The sequence below is a fragment of the Bos indicus genome, chromosome 11 (assembly GCF_029378745.1).
Source record: "Bos indicus isolate NIAB-ARS_2022 breed Sahiwal x Tharparkar chromosome 11, NIAB-ARS_B.indTharparkar_mat_pri_1.0, whole genome shotgun sequence".
NCBI lineage: Eukaryota > Metazoa > Chordata > Mammalia > Artiodactyla > Bovidae > Bos > Bos indicus.
This window is the reverse complement of record NC_091770.1, coordinates 106,337,805-106,356,975: the sequence shown is the minus strand read 5'-3', so window position 1 is coordinate 106,356,975 and position 19,171 is coordinate 106,337,805. Positions and strand designations below refer to the sequence as shown.

Here is a 19,171-nt window from a genome sequence, read left to right as displayed (position 1 = left end):
TCATCATCCTGCTTATTTAAGTTATGTGCAGAGTACATCGTGCTTGGCTAGATGACTCACAAGCTAGAATCAAGAATGCTGGGAGAAATATCAACAACCTCAGATATGCAGATGATACCACTCAAATGGCAGAAAGCAAAGAGGATCTAAAGAGTCTCTTGATGAGGGCAAAAGAGGAGACTAAAAACACTGGCTTAAAACTAAGATCACGGCACCTGATCCCATCACTTCACAGAAAATAGACGGGGAAAAGTGGAAACAGCGGCAGACTTTACTGTCTTGAACTCCCAAATAACTGTGGGTGCTGACTGCAGCCGTGGAATTAAAAGACGCTTACTCCTTGGAAGAAAAGCTATAACAAATCTAGGCTGAGTATTAAAAAGCAGAGATATCACTTTGCTGACAAAGGTCCACAAAGTCAAAGGTATGGTTTTCCCTGTAGTCATGTATGGATGTGAGCATTGGACCATCAAGACGGCTGAGCGCTGAAGAATTGATGCTTTCGAACTGTGGTGCTGGAGAAGACTCTTGAAAGTCCCTTGGACTGCAAGGAGATCAGTCAGTCCTAAAGGAAATCAATCCCAAATATGCATTGGAACGACTGATGCTGAAGCTAAAGCTCCCATACTTTGGCCACCTGATGCGAAGAGCCGACACACGGGAAAAGACCCTGATGCTGGGAAATTCTGAGGGCAACATGAGAAGTGGGCGACAGAGGATAAGATGGCACCATCGACTCCACAGACATGAATGTGAACAAACTCGGGGAGACAGTGGAAGACAGAAGAGCCTGGCTTGCAGCAGTCCATGAGGTTGCACAGAACTGGATACGACTGAGTGTCTAAACAATAAGACACTCCCGAACTCCAGAGGCTGGAAGAAAATCCTTTATACACATCAAAATCTATACCCACGGGGCTACTGCAAAGTGCAAAAGGCTAATCAACAAAATCATACACTTCCAAAAAGTCACTGCTGCAAGAAACTCACCACATCGTCTCTGCCCACCCTTAGTTCAGAGTAACTCGTCAAATATGGCATCTGTTTCACGCAAAGATGGCCCAGGGTTTCCTCAGACGGATCTGACACACGGCGGTGACGGCAAAACCACGGCTCTGCATCTGGCTGACTCTAGCCACGGCTGCTGCTCCTCCTCCAATTCATCCGTCCCCCAGCTAGAAGGCCCAAACACCAAGAGCCGCTCTGCCCAGGTCTGCTCCCACTGCCCCTGTGGGGACCCCCACACCACCCCGGACGGTGCACCGCCAGGACCACCACACGGCACACCCGAGCTTGTCAAGCACTCTCGCACACATAACCGCCCCACAGGCCTGTCACAGCTGGGCACTCGCCCCTCCGGGAGAACGGAGTCCTGGCTTGCAGGAAGACTGCACCCGGGGCAGGAGCCCAGGACACCAAGCCAGGGCCAAGGGCAGGCTACACAGGCACTGGTCAGCACAGCTGGCAGAGCAGTTCTTGACGACACTGTTCCCGTTACTCCACTGCCTAGAGACAAGACATTTACTCCAGGGAGCACCGCCCAGAAAGACAAGCACTCCAGGGAGCACCGCCCAGAAAGACGAGCACTCCAGGGAGCACTACCCAGAAAGACAAGCACTGCTCTGTGAAAACAGACGGTCCAAAGACCCAAGGGAGACGAAACCCAAGAACCGCAGCCAGAAGCCAGCAGGGCTTTCTTAGGGCCCAAAAGTGCAGACGTCCTCCAGCCCCTCGCCCGGGACTGAGGTTGGGTGTACATGCCACCCACCTTCTGGCTGCAGTCAGGCGCCAACACGCCATCCTTGGAGGCCCTGCCATCCTCAGTAGGGAACGCAGCTGCTGGTGGGCCGCCCTGGTCCTCATCCTCGTCCAGCTCCTCCGAGTCATCCTCCTCCGAGTCCAGATCCAGGCTCTCACCGTTCACATGGAGGGAGCCATCGCTCAGATCCTTCTCACCCTGGAAGAGGGCAGACGCAGCGTCGGGACCCCCTGACTCCTCCCAGTGGGCATGGCAGGGGCTGCCCTGGAGCAGAGCAGAGAGGCAGAGGGCCCCCCCACAGCCTGGCACACCCCTTACCTTGGAACCCCCCGTGGAATGAGTTATGCTCTTAAACATCTCAATCACCGTCCTCTGCTTTAACACTTTGGTCTTTTTCTTAGGAACCAGGCTATAGGTTCCCATTCTTCGCTTTTTCTTCCGAGATACTGCAGCTGCTAAAACAAAAGGCAAGCAAGCTAAAAAGAAAAAAAAAGTCAAAAGGGGACAAGAGAAGAAAAGAAATGCCATTCAAACGTTTTTAAAGGCAGGCTGATCACCAAAGTACCATCAGCACCCACAACAGTGTCGCAAGTTGCACAGAGAAAGCAGAAAACCCACCATAGACCATGCGATCTGCTCACAAGGAAACACCAAGCTGCGCAGAGGCCACACCAAGCCGGCGGTGCCGGACAGGCCGTGGTCACCAGGACCCTCCGCCCTCGGCCAGAACCCCACGACTGCTCAGCGCCCTGGCCCTGCACACGAGGGCGGGTGGGCGGTCCTGGAGCAGGGCTTCCAGGCAAGTGCAGCGGTCACGGGACCAAGCCAGGGCAGGGAGGGCTTGTGGCCACTGACGCTGTTCTGGGCAAGGCAGCCCCAGGTTCACTGCTTTGGAATGAGGGTTCCTACGATGTTTTCTTTTGTAAGAAGTTTCAAGAATTGTTTTCTAAAAAAAACTGAAAACCATTGCTTTCACATGGAGGAACTCCTCCAAAGGACTGAGAGAAATGCCTTATGTTTAAGTTCTATGAAACACGGGAAGGGGACACTGGAGAAACAGACGTCTGTGCACATGGGCGCCAGGACACAAGAGCCATCGGCACATGGGCCTGCAGGGGAGCACGCGGAGATACGATGCCACCCACACGCGGGACGGGCACAGGCAAGCCCCGAGCAGGCCTCCCGGCGATCTTGGGAGGCAGGCGGGTTGTGCACTTCGTGCAGATCTGGAGTTTGCCCAGCCTGTGCTGAGGCTGAATGGCACGCCCAGGCCCTCCAGGCTTCACACCACCACGACTTAAAGTGGGAACAAGAAGGGACGAAGTGAAATCGTGAGTGTCCCGAGACAAGTCTAACACGGACAGGAGGCGGCACAGAGGAAGGAGGGGAGGCGGGTTTGAAGGACCAGGTGGACAGAGGCCGCGCGCTCCCAGGCCACACAGGCGCCGTCACAATCAGCCAGGGCCACGCGGCAGAAAAGCCATGGGAAGAGCAGGGGAGACCTGTACCCCCCGAGGAGCAGGGCCGCAGGCCGCGGGAGGGTCTGGGCGCCAGGACACATTTGCAATCCCAAGCCTGTGGGACCCCATCTTCAGCCTGCAGAGAAGGCAGGAAGGACTCCCGTGGGAAACCACTACAGTCTAAGTGTTTCTGTTTAGAGAGCTTGTCCTGAACGGATGAGGAAATGACAGAGCTCAAACGAAAACAATCTGAACTCTTCCCACCCCTACCGCTCTCGCCCTCCCCACCAGCACCAATGGGCTTGCAGGATCTTACTTCCCTGACCAGGGATTGAACCCGTGCCCTCAGCAGTGAAAGCATCAAATCCTAACCACTGGACCATGAGGAAGTCCCCGATCATAACTTTTCAACAGAAGCACCAGCTCCTGACATTGTCGCCGAGCCCTACACACACACAGGGGCCGTTTCACAGAGAGCTGCCAGTCTGTCTGGCTGAGACTCTATTATTATTTAACAATAGTACCAAGAAGTGGTGGGAAGACAGACTGACCCTGTTTTCTAACCAACCACTGCATTTCGACAAACAGAACATGAGCTCCCTGGAGATAAGGCTGGGCCCAGGACCAGGAAGGACAACACGCGACAGGTCCACCTGGAGAAGGCAGGGAGTCCTCAGAAGCGAGGGGGTCATGTCGGAGGACTCAGGAGCCAGCCTAAAAGGCAGACCCGGGACAACGCAGGCATAACGGTGATGGATGGAGACGCACAGGAGGGCCCACGAGCTGAGACAGAGGCACGGCTGGAGAGGGAAGCCCTTCACTGCAGCAGAAGCACCAAGAGAAGGCGGGAGGGGACGACGGAGGGGAAGCCACCCTGGCGGTCAGTCCCGGCGGATGTCCCCAGACACCTACGCTGCAAGTGGGAGGAGCAGACCACACAGTCCTTTAGGCCCCACCTCCCAAGACACACAGGACAGTGACCCGGGGGTCCCCAGCCCCCGGGGGACGCAGCGAGGACATGGGCCTCGGGGGCGGTCCAGAAGACAGCTGAGACCCCAGGGGCGCTCCAGATTGACCACACGCTCCAGGGGATGGCAGGAAACGCCTGGCCAGAAGCACCTCCCAGGTGACACGTGAGAGGGCGCCACGCGTGGCAAGCACACGCCCAGGGGCCCAGGTCTGCAACCGCCACGACGGGCAGAGGCGAGTGCCCCTCGCTGGGTGACTGCGCCCGTGGTGAAACGGGGGGTCCTCCACAGAGACTCGGGTCTGAAATCAACTCCTGACAGGCAACAAGAGAGCGCCCCCATCCCGCACCAGGGGCCTCTCGCAGTCTGAGTCCCACCTCGCGCGCGAACCCAGGGCCTGGCGGAGAGCCCATCTGTCCTGAGAAATCTAGTCTCCATAGGGAGCGGGCTCCACGGCTCTCCCCCCACAGCCCCCCAGGAGCCACCCCCTCTCCAGAAAGGCCCACCAGGGACCTGGCGTGCCCCGCTCCGATGCAGGAGGGGCCGTCCCACGCGCCAGGCCCTGGCACTCAGCCCCTGAACTGACCGCCACCCCAGACCTACAGTGCCCACCCCACCGAACCACGGCCTCAGACCGTCAGACTGAAAGCGACCTTCGTCTGGGAGCTGGAGGCCAGCAGAGGCAGCGACACGGGCCGGGCGAGGGCGGAGCCGGCGGACACCCCGGAGCGCGGCGGGCCCCTTTTACCTGTCTGGGCCTTCGCGGTGGCCACGTAGCATTGGTTCTGAGGTAGCGACTGGTGAAGGGACGGGAAGGGGGGTGAAAGCTGCTGGCGTGCGAACTCCGAGGCGCCCCTGCTCAGCTCCTCCTTCGGCTCCTCGTGGTCGCGGGCGTCCCGGCCTTCCCTGGGGTCCTTACTCGCCGCGTGCTTCAAAACAGAGACAGCCGACAATGATACACAGGCGGCACTGACGCACAACCGACAGACGCACACCTGACAAGACACACAGGCGGCCCCAACACACAGCCGACACTGACGCACAAGCACAGAACCCGCTGCCCCGCCCCCCAGCCCCCGAGGACGGGCAGGCCAGGCGGAGCGCGGTGGCGGCGCGGGGAGCAGGGCCTGCGTCTCCAGGGGAAGCGGCAGGGAGCTGGCCAGCCTGTGGCTCGGGTGCCGCGTGTGCCCCGCGAGAGACGCCCAGGAAGCTCTGAGGAAGCGCCTTCCACTCGGGGCACCCCCAGCGGGTTTCACACCATGGCATCACCACGCCACATCTTTAAGATTCTTTTGCTGAGTTTTACCCACTTGCTCGGTGTCCTGGCCTCAGCCTTCCCGGGCGACGAGGTCAACACCGGCAGCGACCGGCACCCCCACCTTCGCTCCAGACGCCACTCACGCGCCCCCACCGCACGCTCCCCGAGTCGCCAACAGCCTTCGGAGGCGCGCCCTTGGCCCGGCGCGCTGCACCGCACGCGCCTGCACACGCAGCAGGCGCTCTCCCTCAACACACAGGGCTGGGAAACGCGGGAGGACCCTCGCCTGACACCATTGGCAGAGGTGAACTCAGCGCATCAGAGGCCTCAGCGAGCCAAAGTGCAGGAAAAAGCAAAGTGCAGGCGTCACCACACTGGACTTGGTGACGAGCCCTTCCATATTACAAGGGCACAGGCGACAAAAGAAAAAAAGAGGAATTAGACTCCATTACGAGTAAGGTTTCTTATAGATCAAAACTACAATGAGACAGCCCCTCATGTCTGTCAGGATGGCCGTTATCAAAAGACGGCAACTCATACATGCTGGACAGGACGTGGAGAAAATGGAACCCTGGGGCCCATCGACGGGAACGCCAACTGGTGCAGACACTATGGGGATTCCTCAAAAATTAAAAACACAACTACAGTATGACCCAGAAATTCCACTCCTGGGTATTTATCCAAAAAACCCAAAAACAACAGTTCAAGAATGTAAATGCACCGCATGCTCACTGCAGCGCTAGTTACAACAGCAAGATGCGCAGGCAGCCCAGGCGCCACCAGCGGACGGACGGGTGAGGACACGGGGGTTCAGCACACACGGTGGAACTGCACTTGGCGGTAAAGGAGAATGAAACCTCGCTGTCGGTGACAATACCGACAACACCTCTGGATCCAGAGGCACTCCCCTAAATGAAGAAGGGAAAAAGACAAATACCATGACTTCACTCATATGTAGAATCTAAAAGACAAAAACAACGAACAAACACAACAGAACAGAAACAGACGCAGAGACGCAGAGAATAAACAGAGGGGAGGGATGGGGGACAGACAAGACACGTGAAGGGGATTACGGGGCACAAACCTCCAGTTACGTAACAGGTAAACCATGGAGGCGTAATGTACAGCATGCAGAATACAGTCAACAGTAGTGTACAGTAACTCTGCATGGTGACTGTGACTAGACTTACCCTGGTGATCATTTTGTAACATATAAAAACATTTAATCACTATGCTGTATACTTGAAACTAATATAATAATCACACGTCAATTATACTTCAATTAAGACTTTTTTAATTTCTGTGCCTCAAAAGACAACCAACAAAATGAAAAGGCAACCTACAGAAAGGGAGAAAACATTTCCAAAGCATGTATCTGATAGAGGATTCACATCTAGAATATATAATAACTCTACATCCCAACACAGAACTGAATTTAAAAACGGGCAAAGCACGTGAACAGAGATTTCTCCAAAGAAGACACACACAGGGCCAAAAAGCAGATGAAACGACACTCAGCATCACTGACCATAAGGAAAACAACTCAGAACTGCAGTGGGACCACCTCGCACTCCTGGGATGGCTGCTACTGAACGACAGAGAACACCACGTGCTGGCAAGGACCTCTGCGCGCTCTGCCTCCAGCACGCAGACACCACAGACAGCAGCCTGGCGGTTTCTCCAGAGGGAACAGAACTACCACACGATCCTGCGATCCCACTTCTGGGAGCACACTCTCAAGAACCGAAAGCAGAGGCCAGAAGAGCTCTTTGTACAAGTGGGTTCACAGCAGGTGAGGGAGGCGGCAGCCCAAGTGCCTGATGAGGGAGAGTGGATAAACCAAGTGTGTATGTGTGGTGTGTACATGGACGCTCGTGCAGTGGAATATCACTCAGCCTTGAAAAGGAGGGATGCTCTGAGATAGTGTGGACGACTCTCGAAGACCCTGTACGGCATGGAATAAGCCAGACACAAAGGACAGACCCTTGTATGAAGGACCTTTGTCCCACCGCTTCCTGGCAAACAGATGGGGAAGCAGTACAAACAGTGACAGACTCTTCTCGGCTCCAAACTCACTGCAGGTGGTGATCGCAGCCATGAAATTAAAGGATGCTTGCTCCTTGGAAGGAAACCTATGACCAACCTAGACAGCATATTCAAAAGCAGAGACATGACTTTGCCAACAAAGGTCCATCTAGTCAAAGCTAAGGTTTTTCCAGTAGTCATGTAGTCATGTATGGATGTGAGAGTTGGACTATCAAGAAAGCTGAGTGCCAAAGAACTGATGCTTTTGAACTGTGGTGCTGGAGAAGACTCTTGAGTCCCTTGGACTGCAAGGAGATCCAACCAGTCAATCCTAAAGGAAACCAGTCCTGAATATTCACTGGAAGGACTGATGTTGAAGCTGAAACTCTTAATACTTTGGCCATCTGATAACAAGAGCTGACTCATTGGAAAAGACTCTGATGCTGGGAAAGATTGAAGGCAAGAGGAGAAGGAGACGACAGAGGATGAGATGACTGGATGGCATCACCGACTCGATGGACATGAGTTGGAGCAAGCTCCGGGAGTTGGTGATAGACAGGGAAGCCTGGCATGCTGCAGTCCATGGGGTTGCAAAGAGTCGGACATAACTGAGCGACTGAACTTGAACTTGCTTGTATGAAGGACCAAGCACTGATTCTGTCAATCGGAGAGTACAGAGGTGTGTGTGTGTGGAGTGGGGGTGGGGCAGAGACAGAGCTGGAGGAAAGGAGGGGAGGGAAGTGAGTCTAGCAGGGACAGAGGGTCCATTTGGGGAGACGAGCAAGCTCTGGGATGACAGGGTGATGGCTGGGCACTTAAACATGGCTACGATGGTAAATTATATGTTATGTGCATTTTAATAGTGTTTTAAAAAAGGCGCCCTCATCTCCTGGAGTCAACATCCAGGAGAGGTTGACAGGCCTGCCTGGGGGCAGCCCGGGACCCAGCTCCATGCCATGGCTCCTCGCAGCAGGACCGAGCATGCTCCGCCCTCTGGCTTCTCCAAAAGTTCCCCACCTGCCTGGGGGCCCCGCACAGGGCTCCTTTTGAAATATCTAAAAAATAAAGCTAAGAACTGCTAAACTTGAATGAAGACTCTACATCTGGATAGGGCTCTATCCTCCGACCAAGCAAACCCACCGAGGCAGAGCAGCTGGGGCGGACTTTCAGGCGGTGCCCCTGCCAGGGCCGGGCCAGTCCCCACGCGGGGAGAGGACTCGTACCCACATCTGCAGTCCCTGCACACGCCCGCACGGCCACCTATGACCAAAGTACCTGCGGACAACTGCCGTCTGCCCCAGCCCAGCCTCTGCTCGCCACTCCCCACTCGACGCCCAGGCCAAGCCAGGTGCCCCCAGGGCAAGTTCTCACAGACCGGTGCCCCCCCTCCAGGGGAAGCAAACACCCACCCTACCTGGCCCACCTTCCTCTCCTGAACCCAGAGACCAAGACTGCTGTCGGGACACAGACACCCAAGGAGACAGCCAGGCCCACGCAGCACCTCCAAGAGCGAACACGAGTCAGTCAGGGAGCCAGTCTACACAGCGTGCCAGCGCGGGACACGAGGGCCTCCCTCACTTCCTTCGTGTGAACAAGGGCTGATGTAACCCTGAGCCGGGGAGTCTGATGGTGTGGACACCACCATCCAAGAGACAAGCTGGTTCTGCCTTGCGTGGGGACGAGAGGCCACCCGGCTGTGAAAAACCCTGCATTTTTAAACTTTTAATGGAAGATAGATTTCTTGTCATAAACATGCAACACGTTTGTTCTCAAAACTCAATTTTCAATACAACATGCTTTCCTAAGAAAATCGAACAAGACTGAGCAGGGTCTGGGGAGCAGAAAAGCCAGCAGTCAGGAGAGGCCAGGTCTGGGTCTAGGAGCCAGGAGGGCCCCCAGTCTCCACATCTCCAGTCCCCTCCTCTCGCAGGGGTCTGGGAAGCAGACTGAATTACCAGTGTGCGAAGAAGGCGAGCATGGTCTTCAGCAAATCAGCTTCTGAAGCCTCAAAACCCTTCTCTCTCCTTTCCCTGCAACAGCCTGAGTGTGCTCAGTAATTGCCAACAGAATGATGAGCATTGCAACTGACTGTGTACTAATAACAATCATAGCAACTCCACCAGAACAAAGTTAACCCTTAGATAAATGTTACGGTCAGAGACATTTCTTGAAATTAAATTCCAAATTGCTTTTTTTTCCCTAGAGGAATACAACAGTGACAGTAAAAAACTTTCAAGAATAAACTATGTTAGAGCAGAATTCTAGAAGTGGGAATGGAGTGAAAGTGTAATTTCAATGAGATAAAGAAATAACGTAAAATTTTCTGACATGCATTTAAAAATCGATAATGGTGGTCCAAAAAATGGTAGGCAAATAAATAAACTTCACCTCAACCCTCAAGTCTAATACAAAAATTAATTCACGACAGGTCATATATTTAAGGCTTCCCTGGTGGCTCAGTTTGGTAAACAATCTGTCTGCAATTCGGGAGACCCAGGTTCAATCCCTGGGTTGGAAGAGTCCCCTGGAAAAGGGAATGGCAATCTACTCCAGTATACTTGCCTGGAGAATCCCATGGACACAGGAGCCTGGCAGGCTATAGCCCATGGGGTCACAAAGAGTCGGACACAGTTGAGTGACTAACACACAACCCATATATTTAAAGTTCACATAAAACTAAAAAACTATGAAAATCAGAGAAAATCTTCAGGATTTAGGGCTGGCCAAAGAGCTTTTAGGCATGATACCAAAAGCACAGTCTTAATAGAAAAATACTGTATAAGTTCTATTTCTGCTTTATTGACTATGCCAAAGCTTTTGACTGTGTGGATCACAATAAACTGTGGAAAATTCTGAAATAGACGGGAATACCAGACCACTTGACCTGCCTCTTGAGAAATCTGTATGCAGGTCAGGAAGCAACAGTTAGAACTGGACATGGAACAACAGACTGGTTCCAAATAGGAAAAGGAGCACATCAAGGCTGTACATTGTCACCCCGCTTATTTAACTTATACGCTGAGTACATCATGAGAAACACTGGGCTGGAGGAAGCACAAGCTGAAATGAAGACTGCCAGGAGAAATATCAATAACCTCAGATATGCAGATGACACCACCCTTATGGCAGAAAGTGAAGGAGAACTAAAGAGCCTCTTGATGAAAGTGAGAGAGGAGAGTGACAAAGTTGGCTTAAAGCTCAACATTCAGAAAACTAAGATCGTGTCATCCAGTCCCATCACTTCATGGCAAATAGATGGGAAACAGTGGAAACAGTCACAGACTTTATTTTGGGGGGCTCCAAAATTACCACCACCATGAAATTGAAAGATGCTTACTACTTGGAAGGAAAGTTATGACCAACCTAGACAGCATATTAAAAGCAAAGACATTACTTTGCAAAGAAATGTCCATCTAGTCAAGGCTATGGTTTTTCCAGTGAGAGTTGGACTGTAAAGAAAGTTGAGCGCCAAAGAACTGATGCGTTTGAGCTGTGGTGTTGGAGAAGACTCTTGAGAGTCCCTTGAACTGCAAGGAGATCCAGCCAGTTCATCCTAAAGGAAATAAGTCCTAAGTGTTCATTGCAAAGACTGATATTGAAGCTGAAACTCCACTACTTTGGCCACCTGATGAGAAGAGCTGACTCATCTGAAAAGACCCTGATGCTGGGAAAGATTGAAGGGAGGAGGAAAAGGGGACGTCAGAGGATGAGATGGTTGGATGGATGGCATCACTGACTCAATGGACATGAGTTTGAGTGAACTCCAGGAGTTGGTGATGGACAGGCAGTCCATGGGGTTGTAAATAGTTGGACACAACTGAGCTGAACTGAACTGTATAAGTTAAACTTCATCAAAATGAACAACTTTTCCTTAAAGAGACCGTAGGTCTTCGGAAGCGCAAGGATGAAGCCTGGCTGCAAGCCAGCACCTGACAAGGGAGCACACCCGAAACCCCCAGAGCAAGGGCTGCAGCCCAGACACAACGCATACGAGGCGCAGCGAGGCTGTGACGGAGCAGCCCAGAACCGAGGGCCCCCCAAACACCCCGGGATGGGCGAGCGTTGCCACACACACACAACTTGTCAACGTGCAAAGGAGGGCCCTGCAGACACAGCCTGCCAAGGTTGGGGGTGCAGAGTGAGAAAAGAAAGCCCCAAATTCCATAATCCCGTGTTATGGACCATCTGAAATGATGCTCAACAGACATGCAGGATGGGGATGGTGGGGTGACCACAGAGGGGGTCTCATGGTGCCAGGCGGGCACATAAACCCACCATGCTGTGCCCTGGGTAGGGGTCATGGGGTCTCTCTGCACCACCTGTGTGGCTTCCCGTGAATAGTTATTTAAAAGTTTTTTAAGTTTTGGCACATACAAAAAGTACTGCAAAAAGTAGAAGCCATGCCAGGGCCAGCCACTGCATGGGCAGTGGTCCAGCTCCCAGCACCTCCGGCCCCAGGGGATGGGTCAGGCGACAGGGAGCCATAGCACAAAGATGAGCACAATCCTGGCGGAAAGGTATTTCAGAGGAAAATCACCCGAATAAGAGGTGCCCAGTCCAAACAGAACCCCATGTGAAGAAACCGCAGTTTCAACCCAGACCACAGAAGATTTGTAACTATCTTTTGAAGGATAAAACAAAAATGTAACTGAGAACACAGAGATTCTTAACTTAAAATCTAATCATATACACTGGATATGAAAAAAAAAAACTGTCAAAATGGAAAATATCAACGCGTGAAAGGACCAGCAAGACTGAAGCGCTGGGGACACAGGAGGGAAATGGACGGGGTAATGAGCTGCTGCAGAGGCGGGGCTCAGGGAGGAGCTGGGGGCGGGGCTCGGGGAGGAGGGATAGAGGGGGTGGAGCTCGGGGAAGAGGTGATAGAGGGGGCGGGGCTCGGGGAGGAGGTGCTAGAGGGGGCGGAGCTCAGGCGGAGGTGTTGGAAGGGCGGGGCTCGGGAGGTGCTGGAAGGGGTGGGAATTTCAGGAGAAGGTGCTGGGGCAGCGGATCTGCGGACCCCGCAGAACCCTCAGCCTCAGGTGTGCATCAGGCCGCGGGGGCCCAGGGAAGGCCCTCAGGCACCAGCAGGCAACACGCCCAAGAAACTCCGGGGTGTAACTGCACACCTGGGAGCAGAGAGCTCAGCAGCTCCAGGCCTAACTGCCCTCCCCAATGCTTGCTCCCCAATGAGACGGGTGGGTGCTGAGCCTCCTAAGAAAGTGACTCCCAAAGAGGGGGAGGAGCAACCCGTGGGCTGGGCACACCAAGGGAAGCCTCAAAGACAGGCTGGCAATCACCCGCCAGGACCCAGCTGGCAACCCTGGCGAATGACCCCCTCTTCCCGGCCTCTCCCCTCCACGCAGAGAAGTCCACCTGCCGTCCAAACACGAAACCAACAGCAGACAGACAGGAGAGGCCCTCCCAACAGGGACGTGTTACCAGGCCCGGGATGGACTTCGGCATGGTCTTCCGAGCCCTGTGGACCTTGACGTCGGCGCCCGGGGCCGGGGCCTTCTTGTCCTCTGTGTCCTTGCTGCCCTCCCCAGGCTTGGCCGGCACAGCAGCCGGCGGCTGGGGAAAAGCACCGGGAGTCCTCCCTTTGCCAGCCCCGCCAGGGAGGGTCTTCGCCGCGTGGCCAGGCAGGGAGGAAGCCAGGGCGCTGGCCACCCGCAGTGGTGGCTCAGACAAGGGGGCCTTGCCAAGGAAGTAGCCGTTGCTCCCAATGACAGGATTCTGGGGGAAGCCATCAGAGCGGATGTGGTTCTGCTTCCCCACCTCGGGGTCTCTGTCCAAAATCCCATTTTCCGCTATCCGGGACCCCGGGCCGGCCCCTTCCTGAGGGCTGCCTCGTGTGCTCTCCTGAGGGTGCTTCACAGCAGCCGCGTGGCCACTGGCATCGCTCTGGTCACAGGACCCGTTGGTCTCCCCGTCTGCAGCCACCGGGGCCTCCCCTCCCTGCTGTTCCGCTGAGCCGTCATCAGCAGCCATGGGTGACCCTGCAGAAAGAGAACAAGAGTCAGGGGTGCCCACCTGAGACCCCAACAGAGTCCCACTGCTATGCTCACAGGAAACTGTCTTTACTTCATGACAAACATCTGACTTCAGATGGACTGAATACAAAGCACATCACAGTCACTGTGTCAACAGGGACTTGATGAAGTGGGGGACAACCTGTCCCGGGAGGGAGGGCAGTCTGCCCTGAGCCCCAGCTGAGGAGTGGGTGGGGCCGTGGTCCTTGAAACAAACACCCAATTGTCTGTGAATTACTTCTTAAAAGGCTTCAAACACATGACACAGATTTAGTATCCTCCAGGAACAAAGTCACTGCTAGAAAACAAAACTGGGGAGGATTCAGACAGAAAACAAGGTCTCCGGAGCAGCTGCTCAAGAACAGACGTAAAGAAAACAGGATGCGTTCAGTCTGTCAGTCAGGAGCTTAACAAACCTCTGGTCTCTGAAGCTCCTCTCCTCCACAACTCGATAAACAAAGAAACACACTTGCCACCGCAGGAGAAAGCCCACAGTTACAGCGCTGGGTGCAGGGGACAGTGGTCATGTCCAGGAGCCCAGCATCCACCAGCCCAGTCCCCGGGTAATAGCGTGGTACTCCACAGCTCCGTCACAGCAGCACTGGCCCCTGGGCGAGGCCCGCATTCACCACTATAGCCTGAGCACAGAAAGTTTGTAAGTGCAGCAAGTACGATCTCAATCGATAAATGGCTATTAATTTTTTTAAATCCTCAGCAAAACAGAATAGGTGAGAAACCTTCTCAGCTTGGAGAGGCCCGTGTGCCAATCTATGCAAACGTGTACTTACTCAGAAACGTTACATGAATTCCATGTAGGATCAGAAACAATGTCAGGACATCTAATCTATTAACACCACTAAGGTTCACACAAGAGTGAGGTCCCAGGCAGCCCCACAGGAGTAGAGATGAAGTGAGAGGCCCGGCAACAAGGGGTGAGCTCTCCCGCACACCTGGGGCGCAGAGGCACGTCAATCAGGGGTGCAGAGAGGCTGCCAGACGTGAAATCAAGTGCAAATAACAAGGACATTTTTCTACGCCAGCCTTAACTTTGGGGAAGAAAACACGAGAAAAAATAAGATAGTATTCACAAAAGCAGAAAACTATAAAATAGGATACAAAATTTAACCGAGATCATGCAAAGCCTCTATGGAGATGGCAAAGATACAAAGATGCGTGTCACCTCAAATTAGCTCTCTGAGTCCAATGATGCCCTAACTGGAGCTCCAATCAGTATATGGAGGAGCTCCATAACCTTACTCTAAAATGCACAGGGCAAGTAACTTAAAGAAGGAAGTTGGACCCTTGACTCACACCATATACAAAAGTTAACTGAAAAGGTATCCAAGATCTAACTGTAAGATGAAAAGTAGGCATAAACCTTTACGACTCTCTATTAAGCACTGGTTTCTCAGATGCTACAAGAAAAGCACAAGCAAGAGAAGGAACACAGATGAACCGGCCTTCATTCTGCGCCTCCAAGAACACAGTCAAGAAAGGGAAAAGACAGCCTGCAGACTGTTGTTGCTGTTCAGTCGCGGAGTCGTGTCCGACTCTTTGCGACCCCATGGCCTGCAGCACACCAGGCTCCCCTGTCCTTTACTATCTCCCAGAGTTTGCTCACACGCACGCCCACTGAGCTGACGATGCTCTCTAACCGTGTTCTCCTCTGCGCATCAGGTGGCCAAAGCACAGACTGGAGGCCGCGTGTGCAAACCACGCATTTGATCAGGAGCTTGTGTTTTAAACGTATTGTGAAAAACCTCTGACAATTCATCAATAAAAATCAATAACCCACCATATGACCAGCAACCCCACTCCTAATCAAGTACCTGAGGAAACCAAAACTGAAAAAGACACACGTACCCCACTGCTCGCTGCAGCACTATTTACAACAGCTGGAGCATGGAGGCACCCGAGATGTCCATCGCAGAGGAGTGGGTACAGAAGCCGCGGTACAGATGCACCACGGAGCATTCCTCAGCCATGAAAAGGAACACTCGAGTCAGGCCTAATGAGGTGGACGGACCCAGAGTGAAGTTACATCCGAAACAGAAATTCTAACACATATATACGGAATCTAGAAAAATGGTACTAAAGAATTTATTTACAGGGCAGCAATGGAGAAACAGACATAGAGAACAGACTTACGTACACGGGGAAGGGGGGAGAGGGTGAGATGAATGGAAAGAGTAACGTGGAAACTTACATTAAGTATTAGTGTTAGTCGCTCAGTCGTGCCCGACTCTTTGCAACCCCATGGACTGCAGCCGACCAGGCTCCACTGTCCATGAGATTTTCCAGGCAAGGATACTGGAGTGGGTTGCCATTTCCTTCTCCAGGGGATCTTCCCAACCCAGGGTTCAAACCCGGGTCTTCTGCACTGCAGGCAGATTCTTTACTGACTGAGCTACAAGGGAATGGAAACTTACATTACCATATATAAAATAGATAGCCAACGGGAATTTGCTGTATGTCTCAGGGAACTCAAACAGGGGCTCTGTATCAACCTAGAGGGGTGGGGTGGGGAGGGAGATGGGAGGCAGGTTCAAGAGGGAGGGGATATATGTATATCTATGGCTGATGCGTGTTGAAGTTTGACAGAAAACAACAACATTCTGTAAAGCAATTATCCTTCAATTAAAAAATAAATTAAAAAAAAATCAATAACCAATTTTATGGGCAAAGGATCTGAACTGACATTTCTGCCAAGAAGATATACAGAAGGCTAAGAAGCACACAAAGAAATGCTCAGTGTCAGCAGTCAGCAGAGAGACACACTAAACCCAGATGACTCTGACCAGAAAGACGGGGCCCACGAGCCGTGCTGTGGGATGGGTGCGGGGCAGCCGCCTCGTCAACCAGTCTGGAGGCCCAGGGCTGGGCTCAGGGCCACGCGTGTGGAGGAACCCCGCACCTGGCAGCACTCACCCTCAGGCTCTTTATGAAAAGGCCTAGGAGGGTGGCGGGAGGGAGGAGCCCATGAACGGCAGCATGCCGGGGAGAGGAAAGCACAGCGCCAGAGGAGAGCGCCGAGGCAGGGCTTCAGGGGTCCCGCACGGGAGGAGAGGGGCAGCAGGACAGTGTGTAGGTGGCCGGGGACAGCAGAGAGGGGCTCTGGGCTGCACCCCTAGGCACGAGTGAGGCAGTAAGCAAGTCAGGGCCACGGACGTCCATCCATCAGCGCATGGGACCGAAGGCAGACATGAACTGGCCCCCAGGACGGGCTTCCGACCTGGGAAGGGGTGGGGCTCCAGGAGAGTCTTGGGCAGCAAGGGCCCTCAAACCCCCAACCAGCCCCATAGGCTCTCCTGGGATCGGACGCGCTTCGATCATGTGCCACCGCCCACACGACCCCGCCCTGTGGCCTGTGCCCCGCGTCCTTCATCCCAGCGTGAGGCTGCCTGCCGCCAGCCCCGGCCCAGGGCCCACACTCTGCATCCCCAACAGGCACCCTCAGGCATGCACGCGTGGTCACAAAAGAGGACCCCATGGATGTGAAAGCTGACAGAGATGCTGCCCAGGAGGGAGCAGGGCCACCGGAGTCCCCATCACAGCTCAGGACACACATGAACGTGGCCACCAGCCTGGAGCACGAGGTGTTCCCTGCCAGCAGGCCACCTGAGGCCTCGTCCTGGGAGGCTCAGCCACCGGACCAGGCGCCCGGGCCCCGTCTCCCAGCACATCTGCCAAGATGGCCCAGCCTGCACCTGGCGGAGTGGCTGCCCACACGCAGCAGGCTCGACCCGGCATCTGCGTGCCCTCAGAGGCCAGGGCCCAGCTGGGCGTCTACAGCCGCAAGCTCGGCTGACCTCGGCCCCGACCTGGTCTCATCCCCAGCTGAGAGGCGGGCAGATGTGCGGGGCAGGAGTGCAGCGGGCCCCGGGTGGTGCCGTCCAGCCAGGATGCTGCTCTCAGGAGGACCACCGGCAGGCTCCGGTGGGACAGTGGGCTCACCTCCCACGGTCGTTCCTAGCGCGGCCCCACACAGGGCGGCCAGAGGCTCCCTGGGCACCAGGCCCTCACCAGCCTCGCTCCACCGCCGGGCAACTCGGGGGGCTTCCAAGCCCAGACACCTCACACAGCCGCCCCTGCTGGCCCCAGCGCCCTGGGGACCAGGACCTCTGCCTCCCAGCGGGCCGGGAGCCCGGGGCCCCGCTCACGGGACCACCCTGCAGGCCCGCAGCCCCGGCGCCCTTACCTTCGCTCGGCAGCTCAGCTCCCAGGCCGCAGTCCTGCTTGGTCTCCCCCTTCGCCGGAACCGCCTGCAGAAGAGAAGCAGTCGTCAGTCACACTCCACCAGAGGACCCGGCCCATGGGCATCACACCCAGATGAAAACCAGCCCACCAAGGACGGCAGACCAGGCCCCTCAGGCCCGTGAGGACGCCCGTGACACAGGCTGCAGGGCGAGAGGCCGGTGCTCACAGGCCCGGGAAACTCTGCGGCAACGGAGGGCCCCGCCCTCGCACTCCCAGGCTCCCTGTGTGTGGCCTGACCAGCGGTCTGAAACCCAGGGGTTTTCAAAGTGGGGGACTCTGGGGTCCCTGAGGACCCCCAAGGACCTAGGACCAGCTGTTTTGAGTCACGTGCACACACATGGAGGGGCCGGCAGCACTACTGAGTCCTGGCCCCCAGATCACAGCTGCTGGCACCGGGGTGGTCAGCCGCTCCCATGGGACGCCCCATTACAGGGGCGAGCTCAGTCCACGGGCACAGGGCCCTGAAGGCCGGCCCCGTTCCCGAGCGCCTGTCCTGTGCCAGGGACGCCAGTCCAGGGGGCGCACTGCACAGCAGGGCCCAGGTGACAGGACCAGGGACAGCGGGTGTGACACCCCCCAGAGCCAGCAGACAGCAACAGGCGGCAAAGAGACCTCTGCGCTCGAAGCCACAGGGGCCCTTCTCAGCAAAGTCCTGGGAGCTGAGTTCCAGTCGGGGCTGAAGAGACACACACATGAACTTCAGCAAGAGTGTGGGGGGCCGTGAGAGTGTGACAGAGGAGGGGCCGTGAGGGTGTGACAGAGGGGGGCTGTGAGGGTGTGACGGGTTGGAGGGGCCGTGAGGGTGTGACAGAGAGGGGGGCCGTGAGGGTGTGACGGGTTGGAGGGGCCGTGAGGGTGTGACAGAGAGGGGGGCCGTGAGGGTGTGACGGGTTGGAGGGGCCGTGAGGGTGTGACAGAGGGGGGGCCGTGAGGGTGTGACAGAGTGAGGCTGTGAGGGTGTCACAGAGTCGGGGGGGCTGTGAGGGTGACGGGTGGGGGCCGTGAGGGTGTGGGGGGGGGCTGTGACGGTGTGGGGGGGGCTGTGAGGGTGTGACAGAGGGGGGCCGAGAGGGTGTGACAGAGGAGGGGCCGTGAGGGTGTGACAGAGGGGGGCCGAGAGGGTGTGACAGAGGAGGGGCCGTGAGGGTGTGACAGAGGAGGGGCCGTGAGGGTGTGACAGAGGAGGGGCCGTGAGGGTGTGACAGAGGAGGGGCCGTGAGGGTGTGACAGAGGAGGGGCCGTGAGGGTGTGACAGAGGAGGGGCCGTGAGGGTGTGACAGAGGAGGGGCCGTGAGGGTGTGACAGAGGGGGGCCGAGAGGGTGTGACAGAGGAGGGGCCGTGAGGGTGTGACGGGGGGGGGGGGGGGGGGGGGGTGGGGTGCTGTGAGGGTGTCACTGAGGGGGTGGGGGCT

General features: G+C 55.5%; 1 protein-coding gene across 7 annotated transcripts in view; it reads right to left on the bottom strand.

The window, feature by feature from the left end:
* EHMT1 (euchromatic histone lysine methyltransferase 1) overlaps positions 1 to 19,171 on the bottom strand; it is a 109,775-nt gene that overhangs the window by 46,922 nt on the left and 43,682 nt on the right. For 4 of the 7 annotated variants that reach the window (XM_070799810.1, XM_070799813.1, XM_070799814.1 and 1 more), the window contains exons 2-6: positions 17,701 to 17,764; positions 12,913 to 13,469; positions 4,936 to 5,116; positions 2,078 to 2,235; positions 1,769 to 1,957 (exon numbers count right to left, since the gene is read on the bottom strand). In XM_070799810.1, the coding sequence (XP_070655911.1) occupies positions 1,769 to 1,957; positions 2,078 to 2,235; positions 4,936 to 5,116; positions 12,913 to 13,469; positions 17,701 to 17,764 (1,149 nt within the window). Of the gene's footprint in view, positions 1 to 1,768; positions 1,958 to 2,077; positions 2,236 to 4,935; positions 5,117 to 12,912; positions 13,470 to 15,708; positions 15,886 to 17,700; positions 17,765 to 19,171 lie in introns of those variants that run through there. The other 3 variants (XM_070799812.1, XM_070799811.1, XM_070799816.1) reach the window with 3 other exon arrangements.